The sequence below is a fragment of the Vanessa tameamea genome, chromosome 10 (assembly GCF_037043105.1).
Source record: "Vanessa tameamea isolate UH-Manoa-2023 chromosome 10, ilVanTame1 primary haplotype, whole genome shotgun sequence".
In the NCBI taxonomy this organism is placed as follows: Eukaryota; Metazoa; Arthropoda; class Insecta; order Lepidoptera; family Nymphalidae; genus Vanessa; species Vanessa tameamea.
The window spans coordinates 8327758-8355413 of NC_087318.1; the positions used below are offsets into that span (position 1 = coordinate 8327758).

Genomic DNA, 27656 nt, shown 5'->3' on the forward strand with positions numbered 1-27656 from the left:
GGCGGAAATAACCTTTGACTAAACGTTCATAAATCAATAATACTTCATTTGAATACAATTTAAAATAACAATGAAATTTTAACCATAAGGTTAGTTATTTCAATGTCGTAAGTTCACTAGCCATTGTTGTATTTAATTATTTTTGTTGCTCATATTTTACAGAATATTCTGAAGATAATTCAATAAACTGTATCTTACTTTTAACTATAATATGATGATTTTTACAAAGCTATGTCCTCTTAGTCCTCTTTTTTTTTCGCTGGAAAAGCGCATAACGCGTTTCCCCCATATGATGTGGAGGGGTATGTGGGGTTCGCCGGCGCTGAAGGCGCCGGAATACCCACTAAAAAACCAACTCCGCGGGCCTTCAATTCCTAGGGGGTTCTCGGGGTATGTCATAGTCCTCTTGCCTCAACATATAAGTCTTTAGGAATCAAATAATATGTTATGTTTGAAGTACAGACGATATGCTACAGATTATTTTGCTAAAAGTAAATGTAGTAAAAGCTCAAAGCTTTCGTCGTTATAAAAATAAAAATAAACTCACGAATAATATCATAACTTATTAAACATAACTTAAATCTTACCAATAAACTTAAAGCATACGTTTTTACTAGCTGTTAACAACCACGGCAATCAAGAACATAACTATTGTACAGAACAAACATATTATGCGTTTATAAGCGCTGGTAAACTTAACGTACCCAGAGTCACTAACTACTTTCAAGACAGAACCCTGAAAAGACGCATTCTATACTTTCATAATGCTCTACCAGCTAACATATTGTATGAAAAGAAAATACAATTTAAGTTTACTTGATGTCTAAGCCCTAGAAGGTGTTTGTTGTATATATTTTATTTATCTTTCATATAGTAATATGTGTTAAAATCCTAATTACATTATTATTACTTAATTAGAGTATTATATATTCATAATAAGCATGTAAACACTAAATTATTTAATATGATACCCAATTATCGATCTCGCAACCAGACACATAGTTTTGTGGGACTGTAATCACACGCTCTTTAAATATTAATGGCACAATAAATTAAAAAAAAAACTACCTTAATTCGAAAATAGTCAGCCCCATAAAAAAAATTGCTAAACAGGTATTCGTTAGACAAATAAGTGTCTCAGGCGCGTTATATCAAGATTTGTTTAATTCACTCTTATTAAGAAACTTATTAACCCCTGCTTCGCACGGGTAGTAGAGCATATTATGCCGACATGTTTTTTTCCTTCGTAGGGTCCTATCAGCTTGTTCTGATGAATGTAACATATGTCTACACTGCTTGAAGTACATAAAAACAAACTAAAATATTTCTATACATTGCTTACATTTGCCTCATTTAGCGAAATACTAATATTATGTATAGAAGTTACCCATGGGCAACATTGCGATAGCATTGAGTGGTCAATTCAAAACTTGATTAAATTTTAATTCAATTCAGTGCAAATATATCAACAGTGGGCGACAACGAGGGATGTGGCGCGGCGCGGTGTGAGCTATACCCGTGGTTACGTTGGTGCGAAACCACAATATTTTTTTTTCGCGCGTGGTTTTTTTTTTATTATTTATCCACAGACTGCTGTGTGCTGCCCGTGCTGTTCATATGTCAGATTATATACAGTAACCCTAAAAATATTACACTCCCTTTTGAGCCGTGATGTAAAAATAATACTTTAATTCAACAAGGAAGTGTTACACTAACTATTTACCCAAAATTTTTACTACTTACCGGATATTCTCGAGTCTACCAGATTATTTGAACCAGTGATTGCTATAAATTATTGTTTTTTATAGAATTTCTGTAAGTTAAATAATGATGATGTACATAAAAAGTTATTAAAAAATAAATAGCCATAAATACTAATTCTCGCCCAGCAGCGTTCAATTGTCTACCATTGACGATTAATCAGCATGAGCTCGCTCATCTCTTTCAAAATGATATATGGCCAGGACATTTTAAGCAGCAAAAAAATTATCTAAGTAATTTTGACCATTTTCGAGGTTTATCTAAGTCTATGTGCCAAACCAAATCGCCTGCTGAACTTCCAAAGAGATCGTTTTTGCTTCAACGCTTTCGTATTGTATCTTACGGAGACCAGATTATTGAACCGTATTCAACTGTCCGTCCGACAAGACTGTAGTATAGTATTATTTATTTATTTATTTATTTATTTATAAAAAAAAAAAATATGATTTTTTCATGTTGTTAATTAAATTTTCTTTTTCATTGAACTGACAAATTTTATATATTTTTTTGAAAATACTTAAAAATGGTAAAAGAGAAGTTACTCAATCAAAGACAATGGAAATAACAAATCGATACTTGAATTTAATTTCAACTAAGAAGAATAAAATGCATTTTTTTTCTTTAGCAGCACTTAAAAGTAGTTTAGGGTGATCAAAGTTTAATCTTAAATTAAATAAGAGCTTAACACAAGAATATATTTTTTTATTAAATTAGCAATAAATTGTATTTAAATGGAATTTACCCCCGTTTGTGGAGAACACAGAATACACGAGAAAAGTATCAATAACATTAATTAAAATTATTTATTAAACTAAAACTAACAAAGCTTAATTATATATCACATTAATAATGAGGTGATATTTAATTACAATTATGAAAAATAATAATAATAACTGCTTAATTTCTAAAGACGTTAAAATTGTATTTTCTTAAAATGAGTCATTGACCCCAACTGATGTAGTAATGAACGAGTTGTTCAATAAAAATAATTGGCGCCACATCAATCAAACTGTTTACAGGAAATTATATTTTTGACGCCGTTTATTTGCATGTAACCGCATGTAGATAAACATTTGAAATTAGAAAATCTTATAGTAATGCTGAATGCGGATAAAATAGTCGAGTCCAAATTTATGATGATAATATGAAAAAAATAATTAACTTTTCAAAATTGAACATCTATTTATGGTTTGATATTTAGTTATACTTCTTACCCTTTTTTTATTACGAACTCTTTCGGCTGGTGAATCAATGTTTGTACAATTTTTCCAATTCCAAAGGTAAAATAGATTCAAAGATTTTTCTTTAAAAAAAAATTAATAGTGCGGTTTAATTATTATCAAATAGCGCTTTAATTTTTCGATATTACTTATACTTTCTGATTTGCCCAAAAACGTATATTTAAAAAATAAAAACTCTTATATTCTTATCTTATATGACGGCGTCGGCGGCAAATCTCAACAGAGACTTGCATTTGCGCAGAAATTGTAGCGCACAGGTGCGTCCGCAAACACAAGAGCAAGTTCTATTCCTCACTCTCGTAATCATATGAGGCTGCCTCATGATCTGACATGACCAATAATTAATTTAAACGCAAAAATGCTACTGAGTATTGATTGACCGAAAATGCGAAAAAAGCTCAGTAAGTTCTTATTGTCTAGACTAGGGGGATTGAACCCAGGATTTCAAGTAATACATTCTCATTAGCTACCAAGTAAGCCCTTCGAGAAACTGATTGATATAAACAATCACTTGGTGGTAGGGCTTTGTGCAAGCCCGTCTGGGTAGGTACCACCCACTCATCAGATTTTCTACCGCCAAACAGCAGTACTCAGTATTGTTATCTTCCGGTTTGAAGGGTGAGTGAGCCAGTGTAATTACAGGCACAAAGGACGTAATATCTTAGTTCCCAAGGTTGGTGGCTCATTGGTAATGTAATGAATGGTTATTATCTCTTACAACGCCATTGTCTATGGGCGGTGATGACCACTTATCATCAGATGGCCCCTTTGCTCGTCCGCTTACCGATATCATAAAAAAAAAAATCTATCAAACAGTTTCAAGTACCTTTTTTAATTTATATGCACAAATAATGATATTTTTGAATATTGCAAAGTTACTAACACTTTGACATGACATAAATAGCTATTTAGGAAGCTGTTACAATTTATTATACATAAAACAAACTGAGTCCAAAAACATTATCATCTGAGATCATTTTATGGGTGTAGGGAACAATAAAAAAGAGGATCAGGTTTCCGATAGCATCTGCTTTATACAACATCAATTTGTAGCTTTATTTCATTGTGCAAATATAGTGACAAATGTGTTTATGAAATCGTATATGCGCTTCGGACTAATTTGCTGCGTTGCATTATACACGAGTGAATTTGCATAGGTCTATGTTTATTAACCTGAACACAAAGACTCTAAATATGAATAGCTTTACTTAGTATTGTTGAATCCGGTTTTGAGGGTATGACGACCTCCGTGGTCGAGTAGTGTGTACACTGGTTTTCATGGGTACGCCACTCCGAGGTCACGGGTTCGATTCCCGGCCGAGTCGATGTAGAAAATGTTCATTAGTTTTCTATGTTGTGTTGGGTGTGGGTGTTTGTGGTAACGTCGTTACTTCTGATTTTCCATAACACAAGTGCTTTAGCTACTTACATTGGGATCAGAGTAATGTATGTGATGTTGTCTAATATTTATTATTTTATTTATTTATCTGAGGCAGTGTAACTACAGGCACGAGCACATCTTAGTTCCGAAGGATAATTTGGCGATGTAATGAATAATTATTATTTATTGCAGCACCAATGTCTATAGGCGGAGGCGACCACAGTAAGTGTGCTCTCGCAGACTTATCTTTATAATATTTTATAGATATATCCTTTTCACAAAATGTTATTAGTAATATTATAATTATATTCTACTATTATATTATAAAATATTGAATGCATTCTAACTCACTATAACTTGCTTACTTTACTGCTCACTGACCCGGAAGCTCGATGAACATAAATATAATTAACAATAAAACTGAATATATTTCCACATACCAAGTTGCTTCATCGTCTTTTTCTTACAAAATGACTTACATTTTTAGAAAGAGAAAATAATGTTTGGAATGCTTGTTACCTATATGTATTTCTTTCAGTTCTTTTTTAATTTAAAATCGTATTCTAAAACAACTATTGTCATAACTTTTTTATAATGGCTAATTAAACATGGACGATGTAAAAATATCGCCGACACATCACCGATCTTCAGTAGTAAGATATTATGTCCCTTTTGCATGTAGTTTCACTTGCTAACTGGCACACAAATCGGAACACAATAATACAAAGTATTGTTGTTTGGCGGTAGAATATCTGATGACGGTAAAGATGCAGACTGGTTTGCACAAAACACGGCCAGTAGGTATACCATTTTTATACAAATAATACTTTAACTATATCTAACGCCTACACAACTTAAAATTATATTTGGTTAACAATTTATATTAGTTCTTAATGCATTACTTCATAATCAAACATATTTTTCTATATTACCTATCACCAACGCAATAATCAATCTTGTATTGGTGATTTCACCGTAAACATTATGTAAATAGGAAAGGACTTAAAATTGATCCTTGTAACACTCCCATACTTAGTATTCAGGGGGTTTTATCGGGTTAACGGATACGCTGTTTCTTTTCTAGCTAATTATTCATCTTCTTTGTGTCGCATTGTTTGTCATTCGTGCAGTTTATGTGTCGCAACTATTATTCTTTGGAAAATTTCAATTACGGCATTGTATGTTTCTGACAATGATCTTGTCCGAAAAATAGATTTTTCAAACTTGTTATTATAACATTTTATTGTAGCATGAATAATAAGTAAAAATAAATCCAAACATTTTGTACCGTGCCATTCCTTTATTTAGAGTATATATTCATTTGTAAATCTAAGAACGAAACAGAAATTTATGTTATGTCAGATTCCAAAGAGCATTAGGTGAGATGTCTGTCTCGTTGGAAATATTTTGTTATACAACGTTATACGAGTTCGGCGATAAAAGTAAATAAACTCACTAACATACTTGTTGCAATGGTCATAATGCTTTTCATATGCGTTGTAAATTATAACGATATCTCTTAGGATCCCGTTGATGTACAAGTGAATAAAAATATCGGACGTAAAAAAACAAACACAAACTATGCATATGAAATCAAATCAAATCAAAATATACTTTATCCAAGTAAGCTTTTATGAGCACTTTTGAACCGTCATTTAACAAAATATATTAAGTAAAGATACCACCGGTTCGGAATGTAGATTCTACCAAGAAGAGTCAGTCAGTCAGTAGTTACTCATTTTCAACATTTAAAAATATAGTCATGTTAGTTAAATACAATTAAATATAGGTATGTAATGTACACAGAGAGCAGTTGATTTATTATTTAATTACTAATGTCATTTTGGCAAAACATTCGTATTTTATCAAGTAGATTAAAATAAATACAATTACGTCCTTCAATTAGATACGTTTTCTAACATAAAGCAAAAATCAAAAGTATAATTAGTTTTAGCGCAATATTTATTGTTAAATCATGTATTAAAATCCATAAAGAATGTTTTCAAATAAAAACTCTTTCAAATCAGTTTTTGTTCGGAACGTACAAGTAAATACACCGGCATTCACACAAAAAAATAGGAAATATTTTTTTTATGTGAATTGATTTTTGTTGAACACGCAATGAATGCGGTGGGGCAGAATCAGGCATCAATTATTATTATTTTTCTTTTTTTTAGGGCATAAATAGACTAGGTAGGACGGGCCAATGCGATACCTGATGATAAGTGATCACCGTCGTGGTATTGGTACCAGAAGAAATAGCAACCATTCCTTACATCGTCAATGCGCCACCGACCTTGGGAGCTAGTATTTATGTTCATTGGGCCTGTATTCAGCAGTCAAGCCAAAACACAACTATACTAAATATTACTGTTTGACGATAGAATATATAATGAGTGGGTGGTACTCAGGCGGACATGCACCAAGCCCTACGTTAGCTATGATTTATTAAACAGTCTGTGTCGTTTCCTTTCCGGCTGTCAACCCTAACGTCAAACGAAACGTTTTGGAATCTAAAAAAAAAGAACGTCATCCTTCTCTCGAAATGCGGGTTTTTGTAACGGTAGTGATTTGATTGAGTTTATGTGATTTATTGAGATAATACATGATTCTAAAGAAGTATTGTGCAGTTTGGAGTATTATTTTTCACCTACCACCTAGTAATTGTTTAACTTCATCTATAAAAGTCCGCTAAGACAATAATACAAAGCCACAAAATACAAAATAAAAACGCTCATATAAATCCCAAGTACCTGAATAAATCTGAAGTGTAGCGAAAAGTTTATTATATTATATTATAATTAGCTGTCGAACAATAATATTAATGTATTACATAGTTTTTTATACTGTACTGCACTTGCCATTTTTTTGATAACTGGAATAACTAATCTCAATTACAAAAGTATTCATCGAAAATGATTTTTTGATATCACATCATTGTTTATCTATATATGCAATCGAAGAACTTGTTTCGGTGTGCGCGTTATCGTGATGATTTTTGATTTTATATATAGTGCTTTGTGCAAGCCCGTATGGGTAGGTACTACCCACTCATCTGACATTCTACCACCAAACAGCAGTACTCAGTATTCTTGTGTTCCGGTTTGAAGAGTGTAACTACAGGCACATTGGCGATGTAAGGAATGATTAATATTTTAACAGAGCCATTGTCTATTTACTATGGTGACCACTTACGATCAAGTGGCCCATTTACTCATCCGCCAACCCATATCATAAAAATAAAAAAAATATTGTTATTATTATATCAACGAGTGTGAAAAAAATATTAAGAGAGTCAAATGCATTTAATATCATTATGTATGCAGTAGACATTGCAAACAAATATTGTGTAAGTTAATTTTTAAAAATGAATTAGGTAAGCCTCAAACTGCTTGTTCATACATTTTTGTAAGTTTATTTGTTTATCCTCGAGTAACTTGCCAGTGATACTCAATCACACACAAAAACTATTTAAACTTTATTAACATATTCTAGGTACGTGTTAATAAACTTTGCAGTGCACTTTGGAAGTTCAAGTAGCAACTTTTTATTTTATTTAATCGATAAAAAAACGAATGTTACTACAGATAAATGTTTTCTAACACAATTTGTCATACTTATACCGTCCTCGAAGAGCCATACATACAAATTTTCAATAACGATACGATTTGTTCGATATATATTAGGTAATAGACGCAACTTTAAGTTTATCTATACTTATAATATATATACGAAATTAACTGTCAGTATGTCCGTATGTTGGTCTTTCATGGCCAAACCACTAAACCGATTTGAGAAAGTATTGGTATAAAGCAAGCTTCATCCGACGCGACGGTCACAGGCTATTTTCTTATGCTTTACAACTGACGACCAACTCCTAAAACGTGTGCGACGCCGCGGGCGACAACTATTTTGTTGACATATTTATTTTGTTAAGGTATGTTCGTTATACATATTATATTTCAATATAATTGACACATAACACAAGTCGACCATAACAAAGTATCGCTGGTTCAAATCCGGACAAGTGCTACTGAATATTCATGATTTATTTCGAAGAATAATTTCATCTCGAAAGGAAACTGTATAATATGATGTCACTTGTCTGTACTTGAGTTGCATGATGAAATCCGAATCCATAAGAATCTATTTTCTCCTTCATTGGGATTAAGGTATTTTACCAGCGAGAGCATAAATTAGAGATTTTTATGCTAAATCTAAAACTCTACTACATTAACGTCTATTAATAATTGAAATATTATTCTAATTAAAAAAAAAACACTCATAACGAAAGCAGATTCAAACTAAGAACATTTTGCACCATCGTGTTATTAAACCTTAATTTTTTTCTTGGGTTGTAAGAGACAAGAGGTCTAATACGATTTTGCAAATTTTTAATCTGTTCATAATATCACTACGAATCTACACATATATTATTATTTTCGAACTAATTAAAACAAAATATACGTGAATGTAACCGGGGAAGTAATTATTTGGAATAATTGATAAAAAAATTAAATGTTTCAATTTCATTATAACACACTTTTACCGTGTGAAAAGAGGAAAAAAAATCTCTATTCGATATTTATTGTCAAATGGTTTAGTTTAACATGTCAATACAAAATAAAACCATCGTTGCTCAATGTCACCTGTTATAAAGTTTTGCCACAACTACGTCATTCCAAAACAAAAAATTGCTGTTCTATGTCACCTTTTTAAGCTAGGAACTCGAAATTAAATTCATTCAAAATATTTAAAATAAATAATCTTTAATTTTGACTGCAAAATGTGAGTTGAGAGTACCCGAAATAAAATGCAACCATTATATGCCGTTATTGATCTCATTTGTTAGTTTAGTTACAGGATAACTAAACTAACAAATGAGATCAATAACTTATTACCATTATCCGAACTTTGTCTACATGAACTCTACAAGGCTGATCCAAATGAAACGATAGAAAATATTGTTAGTACTGCTTATTCCTGAGATATACCGACTGAGGAAATTAACGAATTACGTAATTATAATGTCAGAAAAAAAAAATCTACTAAGTAACTTGCCGCATCTCTTAGATAGAATCTACGTTCCGAACCGGTGGTAACTTAAATTTCCATATAATCTTGTAAAACAACAACTCAAAAGTGGTCGTAAAAGCCTACTTAGATAACTTGTATTTTCATCTAGTTCGAAATTATTCGCTAATTTAGAAAACTACCTGATGCTTACCTACGTATTAAGCACTTTGTATATATCTACATTATTAGCAAGCATAGACACGGATATAAACTAGTTAATATATAATAATAGGAAATTACGTCGATTTATTATTGAAAAATAATTACACTCATTGAACACGTGTTAAAGGCTGCTATTACTGCTATGTTCTCATGGTCATAATTGTTTTACCTGCTTATTTAATTTAGTTTTTTCACCGTTAATTATATTGAAATATTTTGTATAATTACAAATAAATATATCAAGAAAAATATAATAAATTACATCAAAAACAAAATATTCACCTTTATTGTGTGGATTTTTATAACTCTAAACTCATCACTACGTTAAGAGTAGTTGCATTATTTTTATCATTTTGCTTATAAAAACGAATTATTATAGATTGTTGAGATTAATAGCCTTCAACACTTAATCACCGAACGGACGTATCGGTTAAAATGTAGTATAGTATATGATAATTATGTCACAAGGTTAGTGGTCACCTCCGCCCATAACATTGGCGCCGTAAAAAATTAACCATTCCTTACATCGTCAACGCGCCACCGATATCGGGAACTAAGATGTTATGTTTTCTGAATACAATTAACAATTATTGGCTTCTTAAATATGTATTACAATAATTATGTAAAATATATGTAATATTAAGCGTACTCACCGTGTACAATGTACATGCAATTTTTTTTGTGTGTTATGTAAGCGGACCGGCAAATGGGCCATCTGATGTTAAGTGGTCACCACCTCCCATAGACATTGGCGCTGTTCGAATTATTAACCATCCCTTACTTCGCCAATGCGCCACCAACCTTGGGAACTAAGATGTTATGTCCCTTGTGTCTATATATGCACATCACTGGCTCACTCACCCTTCAAACCGGAACACAACAATACCAAGTATTACTGCTTGGCGGCAGAATATCTGATGAGTGGGTGCTAACCAAACGAGTTTGCACAAACCCCTACCACCATATAAATCAGTTTTAAATATTTAATTTGGTTTATTTATAAATCATAATAGTAAATACGTGAACTAAAAAAATAATTTAAAATTTTCAAGTAATTAACTAAACGCCAATGACTACTCGTAAAACCTGCACGTTTTATTCGTATGTAAAATCAAAATCCAAACCTTAAAAACTAAATACTATTTAATTTGGATTTTAAAATATTAATCTGGCGATATAGGTGACAAACCCATAGGAACGGCGATAACTAGACCTTGAAAGCCTTCCTTGTCTAAAATAAATTACCTACTAAATGAAATCGTTTTATTAATGACACATATACCTAACTATATAAGTTGTTTCGTTAGGAATGTAAGACGTTAAAACAAAATGGTTGTCGGAGGAAGACATTTGTCAATGGTACTACCACGAGTTCTGCTATCAATAGTATTTTGTGTCTTATCTATCTTTACTAAAAATGTTTTTTTTTGTTTAACAGAAAATAACTACCAAACCGCATACACTTTGCTTGACATTTATGTTCATTTATTTATTTATTTGAAACACCATCGACATATTCACAAAAACAATGCATTCAAAAGAACACGGTCCAATGCAGTGTGAATGTGTGTGCAGTGTCCACTACAGGTATTACAATAAAAAGTAATACACTCTTAAATTAATAATAAAAAAATTGAACTAGCACACGTACATACATACATACATACATACATACATACATACATACATACATACATACATACATACATACATACATACATACATACATACATACATACATACATACATACATACATACATACATACATACATACATACATACATACATACATACATACATACATACATACATACATACATACATACATACATACATACATACATACATACATACATACATACATACATACTTACATACATACATGCATGCATGCATGCATACATACATACATACATACATACATGCATGCATGCATGCATACATACATACATACATACATACATACATACATACATACATACATACATACATACATACATACATACATACATACATACATACATACATACATACATACATACATACATACATACATACATACATACATACATACATACACACATACATACATACATACATACACACACACACACATACACACATACATACATACATACATACACACATACATACATACATACATACATACATACATACATACATACATACATACATACATACATACATACATACATACATACATACATACATACATACATACATACATACATACATACATACATACATACATACATACATACATACATACATACATACATACATACATACATACATACATACATACATACATACATACATACATACATACATACATACATACATACATACATACATACATACATACATACATACATACATACATACATACATACATACATACATACATACATACATACATACATACATACATACATACATACATACATACATACATACATACATACATACATACATACATACATACATACATACATACATACATACATACATACATACATACATACATACATACATACATACATACATACATACATACATACATACATACATACCTACATAGATACATACATACACACAAACACACACACACACACACACGCACGCACGCACGCACGCGCACACACACACACACACACACACACACACACATACACACATACATACATACATACATACATACATACATACATACATACATACATACATACATTATTATACATATGTATATGCTAAGAAATAGTTGAATATATTTTTTTTAATTTTAGATTATTTTTTACTGACAAATCTGTCGTCAAAAATAAACTAATATTTCAACATTTAATTCTACGCATTTACTTTCAAATAAAAAAAAATTTTCAAACTATAAGCGATTTGTAATTAAACAGCTGTCAAAACGCTACAATTAGAACCAAATAAAAAGGTACGTTGTGATGCGATGCGAATAAATGGAAAAATCTGTATAACCGATTCTAAATATATTACAATCTTTTATTCATATAAAAATATAAAAAAAAAAAAATTATAAGTGCAATTTAATCGTATCAGAAAAACATAATAAAAATGACTTATAATGTTCAAACAAATAAACAAAAAACTTATTTGAAAAAAATATGAAATATAAAAAAGATAATCACCTTGCCACAGTGACCACGATGGCCGAGTGGTTAGAGCACGTGAAGCTAAACTGATAATTGCTATTCAAAATCTCCGAAAACACCACTAAATTTGTATGTGTATAATTTATATTATATAAAATTCATCAGTGTCGACGACCACCGCGCCCATCTCATACTCACAGGAGCTCTGAACATTAGCCAAGACGAAACGACATAGGAACATCAAAGCTCCGATGAATGCGCAGACAGGGCTCCATTCTTGAAAAATAGCTGATCTCTTTTATGTCATTAAACAAGCCAAGATTCCGGAAAAGTGGAGCAAGAGTGAGGTGGTACTATTCTTCAAGAAGGAAAACCAAAGACTCTCCTGAGCCAAGTATATAATCTGTTCTAAAGAGTTAGCATGAACTGTCTCGCCAGACGACTTCTCAAGTTCCAGCACTCAGAACAAGCCGGCTTTATTAACACCATTATAAACCACATCTGGATTGCTTGGCAAATTCTGCAGAAGACCAAAGAGAATGATCAACCGCTGCATATGTTTTTGTGGATTATGCGACTATTATGAGACTTTGATACTATCGAAACCGGGTAGTTCTTGAAGTCTGCAGACAGCTGAGATATCATATCGATAGGAATAATATCGAGTACATTACACACATTCGATTTACTGACGAATGCAAATCATTGCAGAGTCGCTGGAATAACTCACCGAAATGCTGCGCAGCCTGACCAAGTATTCTCGACGTGTTAATCTCTGTATGAATAAGACAAGACCAAGGTGTATCATTAATTTGATAAATCGAAAAGGAACACCAACTATTCCTAATTTAACATAAATATTAATAATGCTTCCAATAAATCGAGACATGACTTGTTACCTATTTCGAACAATTACTGTTAGCCCGTTGAATTAAGTTTTCAAATAGCGAAAACTTTCTCGAGCGTTTTAAAGGAAAAAATATAAACTACGATTTCTATCTCACCTCGTCATTATTGTATCTCATCCTATTGTTGACCGACGATTTTACCATTAAAAAATACTTTAATTAGCAAAGAATCAATCGCATATAATACAAAAATAAAGGCTGATTTAATATTTAATTCTATATTCTACCGCCCATCAGCAATACTAAGTATTGTTGTGTGCCGGTTTTAATGGTGAGTGAGCCCGTTTATTTACAGACACAAGAGACATACCAACTCAGTTCCCAAATAATGGCGCGTTTATATTTCTTACAGCGCCAATGTCAACTTTATATTATAAAAAAGTATAGTAATTTTAGAACAATATATATGAGAAATAAGATATGTTGTCAAGATTTTAATGAGATCATATAGCAAAAATATTAACACGACCTATTCCAATGAGACAAAGAGTAAAGATAAACAAACCTAGAATTATACATTCCATTAATTTACTAGTGTAAACCCAATAAATTTATATTGGTTTGGAAACCTCGATATCTACGGCCTGATAAACTGACCACTAGACCGACGCAGCAATCGTATACCAATTGTCATGGCAGCTGGTTAACAGCTTTAAGAGTCAGTGCACTGCAAAGCCGTGAGAATTATTAAGTTTCGTCAACATAAAGTATAAATTCGAAATGTATAAATCTCATAAAGATGTACTAACAATCATCACTACATAATATAAAACAAAGTCGCTTCCCGCTGTCTGTCTGTCAATATGTATGCTTAGATCTTTAAAACTACGTCATGGATTTTGATGCGGTTTATTTTAATAGATAGAGTAATTCTAGAGGATGGTTTATATGTATAATAAATACATAATATAGTTGAGAAACACTGATACTTTTAGAGGTTTCTAATTTGATGTCGTAAATAAACACTTTTTTTGCGCTAACATTACAAACGCTGGCTGAACTCTACAAGATAGATCAAAATGATGTACTGCAGTAGTGTACACCTTAGGAAGGGCTACAAAAATTTCCGCGACGGTATATATCTATCCACTTCTTAGGGATAACCCACAATAACCATTTCTTATCCTTAATAAAGTATTTTACGATAAATAATGGCTTATTTATGAAGCAATTATAAGCAATGTAGTATTAATCCTTATCTAATTAATTAAATTGTTAATATTGATCCATATAAAAAAAAATATCCAGCTAAAAATGACTGAAAAAACTGTGAACGTCGTATATAAAGATAATATGTAGTATATTTAGTATCAGCATTACACCCTAGTGAAGCCAGGAGGGGTCGCTAGTCTTAAAATAAAACATTAAATATTTTAAAATATTATAAAAAGTCATTTAGTAAAAATAAATCGTTCCCTTTTTAATACAAATATGTTAATAAAACCAGAAGTTGTATACAAACAACACATAATAATAATTATATATTCATGTTCAAGTGAAAAGTTTTCTAATATAGAACAAAGTAATCCAATTATTCCATTTAATTCTGAATAGTATATTATTCTATTTAAACGTTTCATCTTCCTTGTAAGTTATTGTTTTGAAATATTATCTGAGAGCTTTAAGGATAGATCTTCACTGAGTGGAATTCCTCTTGAAATCCTGCCAAGCAGAATTGAGATTTTATGTACACTTCAAATGTTGTAAAAAAATGTTAGTGAAATTTTTAGGACAGTCATTATTTATAATATATTATTTTATGTATAAATGTATCTGACACTTAAAATACAATGTCGTCTTTAGTACGCTGGAGTGAAGTAGATGAAGCGGCGGCGACTGAATTTGCGTCGGTCACGGGTTGCCAGCCGTCATTGAAAAATTAAGGAATTATCAAAAATATAAAAAGAGAATAAACGATTTTAAAAGAGTAAATTATTATTTGATTTTGATACGATGTATCATCCATCTAATTTCGAATCTGATAAAGAAGTCCTCATTTACCTTCGTTATATATATAATTAGTAAATGGACAGGCAAATGGAGCACCTGATATGTGGTCAGCATCGACAGTAAAAAATAGTACTGGAAGAAATATTAACCATTCCTTACATTAGCGATGCGCTACCAATCATGGGAAATAAGATGGCCCTTTGTCTGAATTTACACTGGCTCACTCCCCTTTAAATCGGACAACAATACTGATTATACCTGTTTGGTGGTAATATATTTGTGGATTGTATCTACCCAGACGTTCTGGCGCAAAGCCCTACCGCCCAGGGAGCACTATAAAACGTTTTATATTAAATATAAGCGTTTTAATATAAGTAAATACATAATGCATATAATTTCTAAATACATGTTTATTCCGTAATTCAAATTTAAGCATGAATATATGAATAGAAACAATTAATTAGAATGAAACTGTTTCTGAGGTGGAAAAATACCAGCGTAAATGTCCTTTAAGTAGTGAATCGTGTACGATAAAATACATCCAAAAAATATGAATCGAGATACGGTGTTAGCAGGATTACTCATCTCTTGCAAGAGTTTTTTGTTTAACCCTCGAGTATTTGGAAATTATTCAGGTTATTCGTGAATAATTTGCATCACCTGTACAAAAATAATAACGAAATTGTAAGCACTCAATAGCAAAATAAGAGTTACAACATAATGTCAATATCTGCCAAAAGATATTAAATAATAGAGCAATTTAAAATTTAAAATGTTTATACTTTAGAAAATGTCTAACTGTTTTTCGATTTAATTTTCAAACTTTATCGCTATTTTCTTACAGTAAGTCACTTAGGTACGTACATTTGTAATTTACTACATTTAAAATTAATGTAAATAAATTTATATTCGTAAGTAAAAATTATGAACTTAATAAGTGTTACTTACGTTTCTATTTCTTTCATAATTGAATTCTGGGTATGTCCTTTACTCAATATATCCTTTTATTATTTACCCGACTTTCATATCTTTCTACTTGATAAAAAGTGGTCACCACTACCTATATACATTGCGACTGTAAAGAAATATATATCTATACTTCTATACTAATATTATAAATGTGAAAGTAACTCTGTCTGTCTATCTATCTATCGCTCTTTCACTGCCAAACCAATGACCCGAAATTGACGAAATTTGGTATGAAGCAAACTTGAACTCCAAGGAAGGACATAGATTACTTTTTTTGCCTAACACATGACAACCAACCCCTAAAACGCGAGCGAAGCCGCGGGCGACAACTAGTCTTAACTAAATCCTATCATCCTATCGCCACTGACTTTGGGAATCCATTAGGGTCCCTCGTGCCTATAGTTACACTATCTCACCCACACTACAATGTTTAGCGGTAGAATAGACATGTGTGTATATTAATTATAACACATTATGCGATAAAAATTAAACAGTTTTGATAGAGCCAATTGCTAATATTAATAGTTCGATTTTCAATACCATTAAATATTTTACCATCCATTAGTGTTGTCTTAATGGCATTACTGATTTGATTTCTTATAGCAATCGACTTTATTTAAGTATATGATAAGTTTTAATCGTTCGTCGCAGTAAGTTTTATACTTGTAAAATGCGAATGGACTTAAAAGGCAAGGGCTTGTAAGCAGCATCGTGATTGATTTGAAAATAATGAACCGGTAGGCCGTAGTGACGTAGTGGCGAGTACAAATAACCAAAGAAATCCACGTCAGCAATGGCATAGAACTTATCTTTGCTAAGAAATAACTTCAGCAGTGCGATTCTGTAAGAATTCACTTCGTATCTAATTCTTGAAATGTTGACAATCGATATACGGTGATACGCCATTTTAATACGTGTAACCTTTAGATTTTTTTTTATTTTGGCTTTTATTTGTGCCAAGAGGGCACAGATTATTTCGCCATATCACGTGCGATGGATACCTATAGATTTAATAATTATTATAATCAATGTCAAATATAAGAATCTGACATTTCACGTTCGTTTCCTTCGGAGATATTCGGAGTTTCTTGTTATAGAATAGTCCAACAGACCCGTAAAGTGACAGCTGTTGACAGTTAAAGGCTGGCGCTATTCGTCATATATGTATACAATAAACGCGTAAGAAAAGAGAATCAACAATACAAATCCAATAGAAACTTTACAAAATAATGGGTAATATCGCTGTTGGGTAAAATAATAGATAATTTGATTTGGCAAAGTTATTGATATAAATTGATTTCCTATTGATAAATGTTGCATAAGAAAAATATTACTTTATTTCATGGCGATAATGACAAGTGAACAAAAATAGAAAACTGGTCGAGTATCGGTCGATTTCACTGATAAAACTTGGCTCTATGTGAATCATATGCAGACGTTAAACAAGAATGTCTCAAGACACAGTAGTGGTAGCAACACCACGACTAGAAAATAGTTAAACATAAAATAATATGAACATATTACTAAACTAACAAGTCGCGGTAACTACTTAACAGTATAGAAAGAGTCAACCACTTAAGGTCTCTATACTTTTATCTATCTATACTTATAGATAGATAAAAGATATCTCTATATACTTTTAAGTATTAGATTACTATTTTAGATTAGTATACTAATCTAAAATTTATATTTAATAGAATTCTGATTAAAGGAATAATGGTCTAATACATTTTTAATTTGCATTAGTAGTTTAATATTTGCAAAATGTACTAGAACTAATTCATTTATTGTATTGAATAATCTGCATTACTGATCGTCGGAAAATAATAACTACTAAGGTCCTTGTCAGTTCTTCTCAGTGGAATATAAATTCCGAAGCAGTAGTGTAAAAAAACATACAAAAGTGTTCGCAAGAACCTCTTTGATTAAAGTTTATTTTGATTTGATTTGAACAAAGGCTACTAGATAGAAGATGTCCTACACTAGAAAGCCATCTTGAAACGTGCACCTGTATTGCTAGACATAAAGGTGATCGTTAAAAGTATTTATAGCGTTATAAATATAAATATATATATTATGTAAAGTGCGAAGCCTTGAAATGCCATCCAACTATCTCTAGTTATATGCAATTAAGTCATATCGAGTATTGCTAATAATGTTAACTTTTATCGTTCAATTTCGTAAAATAACAATTCAAATGTGCTTTCAACAGTCTTTCTGAATAATGTAAATTTTGAATACGCTTAAAGGTTGATTAAACTTTGTATTCAACAATTTTGTGTTGGTGATATAATTGTACAGAATTATATTAAATGGAAGCTACCAAATTCGAAACGTATATTCTTTAGAGAAGAGCCTGAAGGGACTTAATTATTTAAATGTTGCACTATTGAAAATATTTTAATGGAATAATATTAAGATAAAATCAGTAATATGTATAATATAGCATATTTTCTCAAGAAAATAGTAACGACACTAAAATATATATACAACAAGGATGTTTCCAATATTTATTCGAGAATAAGAGTATATAAAGATCCATATTTATGATAATTTATTACCAAACTAAATTCCAATTCGGTCATGTATATTAAAACGGAATACTATTTCTTTGATTGTAGTATAAAATAAAGGTTATTGTTCCAGGTACACGTAGTTCCGGAGGAGAAGTGAGAATGTAAACACATAATAAAACAGTCATGGCTTCTATAGATGAGATCACAAATGTGACAAAAACAATCCTGAATGAATCGCAGGTTGTAGATTCCACCCTTATTTTCGGTCCTCAACGAGATTCAATGTTTATAGTGGTCCCTATAACGATCATTTATACTCTTATTTTCATCACAGGATTATTTGGAAACTTATTTACATGTGTGGTAATAATTCGCAATAAAAGCATGCACACAGCCACAAACTACTATTTGTTTAGTTTAGCAATATCCGATCTTCTGTTACTAGTAAGTGGCATGCCCCAAGAGATGTACTCTATCTGGTCGAAATGGCCTTATATCTTCGGACACATTTTTTGTGTTCTACGCGGCTTGGCGGCGGAGACGTCGACAAACGCTAGTGTCCTGACAATCACTCTATTCACTGTCGAGAGATACTTAGCCATATGTCATCCCTTTGCTACTCACAAAATGTCGAAGTTATCACGAGCGGTAAAACATATCATAATACTGTGGGTAGTATCTTTTGGACTGGCTTTACCGCAAGCCCTTCAATTCGGGATAAGAATCCATAAAGGAGTCACAATGTGCCTACAAACAAGGGTAATTATCGAGCACTCGTTTGAGATCTCTACTTTCTTTTTCTTCTTTGCACCAATGATCATGATAACTGTATTATACTCCCTCATAGGACTAAGATTAAATAAATCGTATTTGAGTGGAGATCTACAAGACGAAGAAGAAGCGAGGAGGAATTCAAGTGTAGTGAAAAATATACATCGAAAAAATAACACTAAATCAACAAAAAGAGTTATTAAAATGTTAGGTTAGTAGCCTTTTCTGATATATTTATATAATATATGTGTTTAGTCCAATTGTTGTCGATAAATTTATCGTTTTTCGCAGTCGTTTGTTTTGCACACAAATGCATTATTCGCTTAACAAAACGAGTTGTTTTGTATACTTATTGTATAAATCTGATTTAGGAATTCTATTCTTAATTAAATAACCAATATATATATAAAAGACAATAAACTAATTTAAAAAAAATATAGGTATATTGCGTATTAAAAATCGAATTTCGATTAAATGAAAAGATTAACTGATTAATTCCTACAGTAATGTTTATAATATCAATAAGGTAAAGTAAGGAATATAGTCGAGACAGCCATACTTAAATATATCATTAAGAAAAAAAGAAACTTCATTACGCAAATTAATTATTTATCTTATAATTTAGAAAAAGTGATGTGCCCAATTATTAATGAACATTAAAAGTATTTAATACATAATGCTAGAGAAATAAGTAATGTCACTATGTAATAACGCATGTGTGGGTGGGTGTACCACCGACGTAAAAACAGCAGAGGCAAAATTGTGTATCGCTTTGTTTTGATCTGAATTAAACTTTATTTTCATTTAAAAAATGTTGGCCATCCCAGGACGCCCGGCGGATGTGCAACATCGAAGTTGTTGTTTATTGAAATAATTTGTATACCAGCTACTAGCAACATATGAAGTAAAATAAATAAAAAAATATACAGTTTTACTTGTAAAATAAATATTTTTTTGTTATTGTAGTATTATAAAGTGAACGTGTCACGCAAACAAGAGAGTAGAAAGCAACAATCGAAAGGGGACACGACGGCACAAGAGTGCATCATGCAAAATATTACAATTTATATATATTTATAATTTTGTTATACGTTTTTTGGTGTTATCTGATTTTATAAACTATAGAGGTACGTCTGTGGTGCAAATTAAAAAAAAATCCATGAATTCCAATCATATCGATAACAACTATTTTTAATAAACAGTAGGCGGTGTAGCGATAAGGATTGAATGTCCTAATCTCTTGCCATAACTCTTGGTAGTCACAGCACCTCTTGAAAAATGTAACTTTCTACATACAATTTTAGTTAAATTTATGTATTAATATATATATAACGGCGAGCCGACAATATTGTTTGGTTCGGGGTCATCATCTTCGTAATACATATTCACAAATAAGACAACAAATCGATAGCTGGATTATCGTATATTGATTTTTACAATATTTCATTGGCCGCGACCACATCTGTCTTATCCTTCTTGACAACTGACATTTTATGTTTTTCTAACGTTACAAAGAGTTATTGACTTCACTGGCCATCCTGAATCAAATCTCAAAACTTAGAGATTACAATCAAAGTATTTAATTATCTGACGCTGCGACACGGCCGTCCTGCGCCTCACACGTCCTCGTGTGGTATATCTGAAATAGAAATAATTTGAGGTACATATCCACTATCTCGGCCATACCTGACCAATGGGGTCAGTTACAATCATCGCTTAACCAGCGGCTTCGCTTAACCAGCGGCATCGCTTAACCAGCGGCTTCGCTTAACCAGCGGCATCGCTTAACCAGCGGCTTCGCTTAACCAGCGGCATCGCTTAACCAGCGGCATCGCTTAACCAGCGGCATCGCTTAACCAGCGGCATCGCTTAACCAGCGGCATCGCTTAACCAGCGGCATCGCTTAACCAGCGGCATCGCTTAACCAGCGGCATCGCTTAACCAGCGGCATCGCTTAACCAGCGGCATCGCTTAACCAGCGGCATCGCTTAACCAGCGGCATCGCTTAACCAGCGGCATCGCTTAACCAGCGGCATATGTACAGTCAGAGTAAGAAAACCTTCGTCAGTTTTTAAATTCATTCCTTTATCAAGTATAAACTCTTAGTACCTTTTTAATCTAAAGCACTAAACAGACAACTGCATATAAAATTAAACTAACATAGTATGATAACTTGGTTCAAAATAGTGTTACATCTTTGGACTACGTCTAGTGTCATATCAACATAAAAACTTTTTTTTATGTCCTAATTAGTCATTACAAGATTTAAATTAGATATGATATCTTCTACTGAATTGTCAAAGTCTGTCATTGTCATAAATTTCTTGCAATACTTGAAATCTTAGAAATAAAACTCTTGTAATATTATTCGGCCGCTATTTTAAGTGACGGTTAATGTAGTGACTTGACGTGTGATAAGTGGTTTCATCGGCACCGGGAAGGGATGGTGATACCTTGGCCTGCAAAAGCAGCGGATATACCCTATCAAAAATCTATGGGGTTTGATGGTGCAGCGGTGGATAAATAATAACGATAGAACCAAAGCAGCTGTCGTAGAACATTGCCGAAGTGTCTGGGAGGACTTCAGAAGAACCGATATATGCTCTCGCCTTTTTGGATCAATGCGACAGCGACTACAAGCTGTGATTGATACGGGTGGCGGATATACTCGATTTTTAATAAAATAAATAAATTTGTTTAAATTAATAAATTTTACCATAATTACTACTTATTTTTACTATTTTATTTACTACTTTCGTCCTGCGGTTTCACCAGCGTTCCCAAAGACTACACTTCTTGTCCAATCATAATATCATGTAACAAAAACTGATCTGGTAAGACATGAAACAGAATATTAATACCGTTGTTATCAATATTAACTACGGTCTTAATTTGCGAGGTACTATAAACGCTAGCTTGCCAAATACCGGTCATTCTAACCAAACTAGACATTCATTCACCACAAAATTTCAATTATATTGTTTCCTTAATAAGTGAGCACTCTGTCCCTGAGTCAAAACAAAATGAATAGAGCTCACCGGAGTGTTCCAGGGTTCTGATGACGCAGACATCTACACGCCGATCTACCAGCCTGATAGTTGAGGAAGAGGCAGTTGAACCTGCGTCCGTGTTGGTAGCTTGAGGATATCTCGATGCATAGTTTCCCGTGCCCCGGCAGTTGTAGCAAATTATGTTCCAACCAGTCGTTTTCTAAGATGTCGTGGCCTTTTTTTTTACTTCTCCGTGAATTGTTTCGGTAGGATGGTTACCCTTCCTTCTTTTGGCAAGCTGTTGTAAAGATTGATGAGTGTTACGGCAGCCGTCTCTGATATATTATAGCGAGTGGTGAAAACCTCTTGGAAATCCTTCCATGTCATAACGGGAAAAGATACCCGGGGCAGCCAAGCCGATGCCTGTCCTTTCAATACATTGCTGAGACCTATCATTAATGATGCTCCAGATAGCGGTTGATCAGCCATACATATGTGTGCGGTTGATAACCAAGCACGGGCATCTACACTTGTCTTCTTGGGATCAAACGTAGGGAGATGGACACGACCGCTTGACGTCGATGCTTTCATAGCTTGAATTAGAGCAATAGTTTCGATTTTGCTGTTCCAATAATGATTTCCGTCTGTCTTTGTTACCATTCGTGGTAGGCTGCAGCTGGTGAGGTGGCTTACATCCCACTTCTGATAACGGCGAGCCGACAATATTGTTTGGTTCGGGGTCATCATCTTCGTAATACATATTCACAAATAAGACAACAAATCGATAGCTGGATTATCGTATATTGATTTTTACAATATTTCATTGGCCGCGACCACATCTGTCTTATCCTTCTTGACAACTGACATTTTATGTTTTTCTAACGTTACAAAGAGTTATTGACTTCACTGGCCATCTTGAATCAAATCTCAAAACTTAGAGATTACAATCAAAGTATTTAATTATCTGACGCTGCGACATATATATATATATTTATATATATATCTAAAGTAATAAAATTAACACTTAAGCTGCCTTCTTTAACATACATAAGTATAATAATTGATGAAGAGGAAGTACACAAATGATGGATTTAAAGAAGTTTTTATGGAAAAGCAACAACGTTATAAGAAAATGAACGGAAAATATTAGATTAACTATTTTATTACTGGAGAGTTAGAAATCAATGCAATATTTAAAAAAATAGGAATATGAAAGGTTAAGGCGCACCACACCACGTGATATTATTATCGTTTAATTATTAAAAATATAATACAATTTGTATTTTTCAGCTACCTTTGCTGTACTATAAAATATGCCGATAATTTATCAGCCGAACAGTACAACAAAAAATCCGACGTTAGTGATGTGCCCTAAAAGCCTTGACGTCCTTGCCTAATCTTACTATTACTATTTTTTTTTTTCTAAAATAACTCAGCTATAAATCTTTGTACAGCCCTATTTAGCTATACACAAAAAAGTATACAGTATTCAGAAAATAACTCACACGTTACAGGAATAGCATAATGCTGAAATTATTCTATTTTAAAAATGAAACTTCTCTTGATGGTCAACGTTTATTTATAAAATCCATTAGAATTTCGTAACTTTTTTTGGATTTTCTTTATTTCAACTATTTATAATTATAATAGAACAACAAATATGAATCGAAATATTATTTATATAAGAATCATTAACATCAAATCTTCTACTATATACAAATAAGAACTAAAATAGTTAGAGTATAAATGATGAACGCGTGGAATAGTGACAAGAATGCTGGCAGTATTTCCCCGTTGAATAGCACTTCCGACCCTATTGGCAAACATGAACCACCCCTCCTGTCACCAGGTGAAGGCAATAAGGCGAGGTGAGATACATTTAATGAAGGTCTTTGCACTACTACTCCAAGTTCAGAGTGTTTCAACAGCAAACAGGACAAAAACATAATTTCGACATATCATAGTTATGTAAAATCACAATATGACTTATTAGTTTTGAAATCCTATTAAATCATATATTAAAAAGCAGTAATATAATTACATTTTTGTAATATTTACAATTTTGAGCTAGTAAGGTAGAAATCGTAGGTCGTGTAGAAATTGACGTCCCACCGGATTATAAGAGTGAAGGAAAACGAAGTGATCCTGTGTTGTATTGTAGGTATAGCCTATTTGTGTAACTTCCCTGTTTACACACACAATTATGGACTGTATCTCTCAAAAACATAGATAATTGACCCTTTTAAATGTTCTCCTTAAAAGTTTTGTATTTTGCAGTCGCAGTCGTCATAGCATTTTTCGTTTGCTGGGCACCATTCCACGCGCAACGGCTAGTTGCTATCTATGGAACCTCAGAGGACCACCTCGCCAAGTCGCCAGTTCTACTCTCCGTATACTACTTCTTGACCTACTTGTCCGGAGTTTTCTACTACATATCTACATGTATAAATCCTATATTCTATCACATTATGTCCAACAAGTTTAGGGACGCTTTTAAGGTATGTGTGTATATACATATATTAATATCAATCTATTTACAGAAAACAAATATATTAAAAGTGATTAATCTATTTAAAGTTTAGTGATTATTAATAAACGTGTATGTATGCGTAATCAGATACATCCTTTATTATTTTGTCTATAAATTAGTTTAAACCATTCGTACACCGTTGGCGTAATTTCCAAATAATATTTAGTATAAATAATATATAAAAAAGGAATATGTTTATATTGTATATAATGTAAACAAACTATTAGACAAAAGTTAACATGTTCGAGTATCAATGTTGTGACACTATATTAAGCTAAAGCGGAAATTCTCTAGGTGTTTAAGTAGTTTTTATATGAAGTCTTGCTTTCAGAACACAATAATACGGTGCTGTTGCCCAAGTAAAAACCTTCCCATCGTGCAGCGCTGTTCCTACACAACCGTGCCATTGTCCCGACATGTGAATTCATTGAAACCCGCACACAAAGGTAAATAATCGAACTGTTACAATTAAAACACATACTATAAATTTAGCTATCAGTAATGCAATCAATAAATAAATAAATAGGGGATTTGTTGAGCACTGATTATCTCTTTCTTTATTTTGGCATTTCAAAGAAAAAGACAATTTTCTAACGAATGACTCGCTGTAATGGTATATTACATATGTTATTATTTACATATATATTCTATAAGGAATGTTATGTAAGTTTAGTATTAAATATATTTTACATCATTATAAAACTTAACATTTTTGAATTCAATATTCAATTTTTTCTTATTTTTTCAGAAAATAAAGAAAAACTGAAACGAGACTCCATTAGACGGGACAACAATTAGCAGTCAATCCGATCGCGGAATTGTAAAAATAAGGAAAAAAGCAATCAAAGAGTTTTATCTTCAAGACTACACACTTAACTCCAATCAAACGTACATTTTAAAACTCTGTTGAATTAAAAATGTATAAGTTTTTAATTTTTTTTATTAAGTCGTCTATTAAAGGCTCCGTTCCTATACCTACATAACGAATCGTTATTGTACTAGCCGACTGTTTTTGATTTACGGGTAAAGATAAGTTAAAGCGTTTCTTCTAAGTTTTTACGTCGCATACTTGTACATGCGATTTTGTAAGTTACCAAGTATCTTTATTGGGATGATTTTAAAAAAACGCCTCGTAGACAATCTACCATACCATAGAGCTGGATATTAGTGATCTCAACTTTACTAAATTAAAATATATTCAATATTTATTAGCTGGGAAAAAACTGTATAAATAAAAAAACAATATTTTTTTGTTAGCGGTTTAACAAATTACCACCAGATTTATGTCTAATATGTACAAAGATAACACAAATATAAAAACTCATTCTCATGTTAAGCTGAGTTAACCAATTTTGATGGACATGACGGGCTCCTGCTACAGGCGTGTGCGCCCAAGGAGGCACGCTTCCGACAGCAAACGTTACAACACGTTACGTACAAATCAGGCCATGGGAAGCCTACTTTATACGTAACTTTATTTATATAATGTTTATATATCCTGATTTTATTGTGGCAATTTAAATAATCAATGTATTTAAAAGTAAAATTTTACTTAAGTTAAGTTATTACGCGTAAAATAGGGAAAACCATTGAATTAAAAAAAAAATCGGAATATTTTTAACATTATATTTTCTATACGTTATATCTCTGTTATTTTGCATGAGACAATATTTTGTAACAATGTTACGTGAATTGGTCGGTGACGAATAGGATTGAAGCTCACCCAACTCACAGTTTACAGGTTTTTTTTTGGGTATACAGGTCTAGACGTAACTATAAAGATGTGTCGCTTGCAATGCAATGTGTTCTTTGTTTTAAAAAATAATAATATATTTATATTGTATATATAAATGTATGTATATAATCAAATTATAACGTTTAATCAAAACATTTACATATTAATTGTAGGCATAACGACCAGTCAATATATTTTTTAGTATTGTTAATAGTGGCTTTCTTAAATCTATACTAGATGATATTTATAAACGATACAAAGAACTAAATAAACATAAATTTTCGTAGCGATTTTTTTCTAGCAGATTTAAATTTAGTAGCCTGTAAATAAAAATATCTATTTTTACTCAGTGTCAATATTTAAAATCAATATTTAGCTTACGATGTTTTTTTTTTTAAACTAGTCGTAAGTGGTCTGAATCCGCATCAGACTTTGTTAATGAGTAATATAAAAATAATCGACAGAAGTACTGAGTTAATAATTTTAATTACGCGTATCTTCTTTACATAGTATAAAACAAAGTCG

The 27656-nt window shown here is 32.0% G+C and overlaps 1 protein-coding gene across 3 annotated transcripts in view; it reads left to right on the top strand.

Annotated features, from left to right (window-relative positions):
• Positions 1–26894, top strand: part of LOC113403869 (pyrokinin-1 receptor-like) — a 48550-nt gene extending 21656 nt beyond the window's left edge. For 2 of the 3 annotated variants that reach the window (XM_064216150.1, XM_026644496.2), the window contains exons 2-5: positions 19236–20087; positions 25144–25364; positions 25728–25842; positions 26145–26894. In XM_064216150.1, the coding sequence (XP_064072220.1) occupies positions 19289–20087; positions 25144–25364; positions 25728–25842; positions 26145–26194 (1185 nt within the window). In that variant the 5' untranslated portion in view covers positions 19236–19288 and the 3' untranslated portion in view covers positions 26195–26894. The remainder of the gene's footprint in view (positions 1–19235; positions 20088–25143; positions 25365–25727; positions 25843–26144) is intronic. The other variant, XM_064216151.1, reaches the window with a different exon arrangement.
• The last annotated feature ends 762 nt before the right edge of the window (positions 26895–27656 follow it).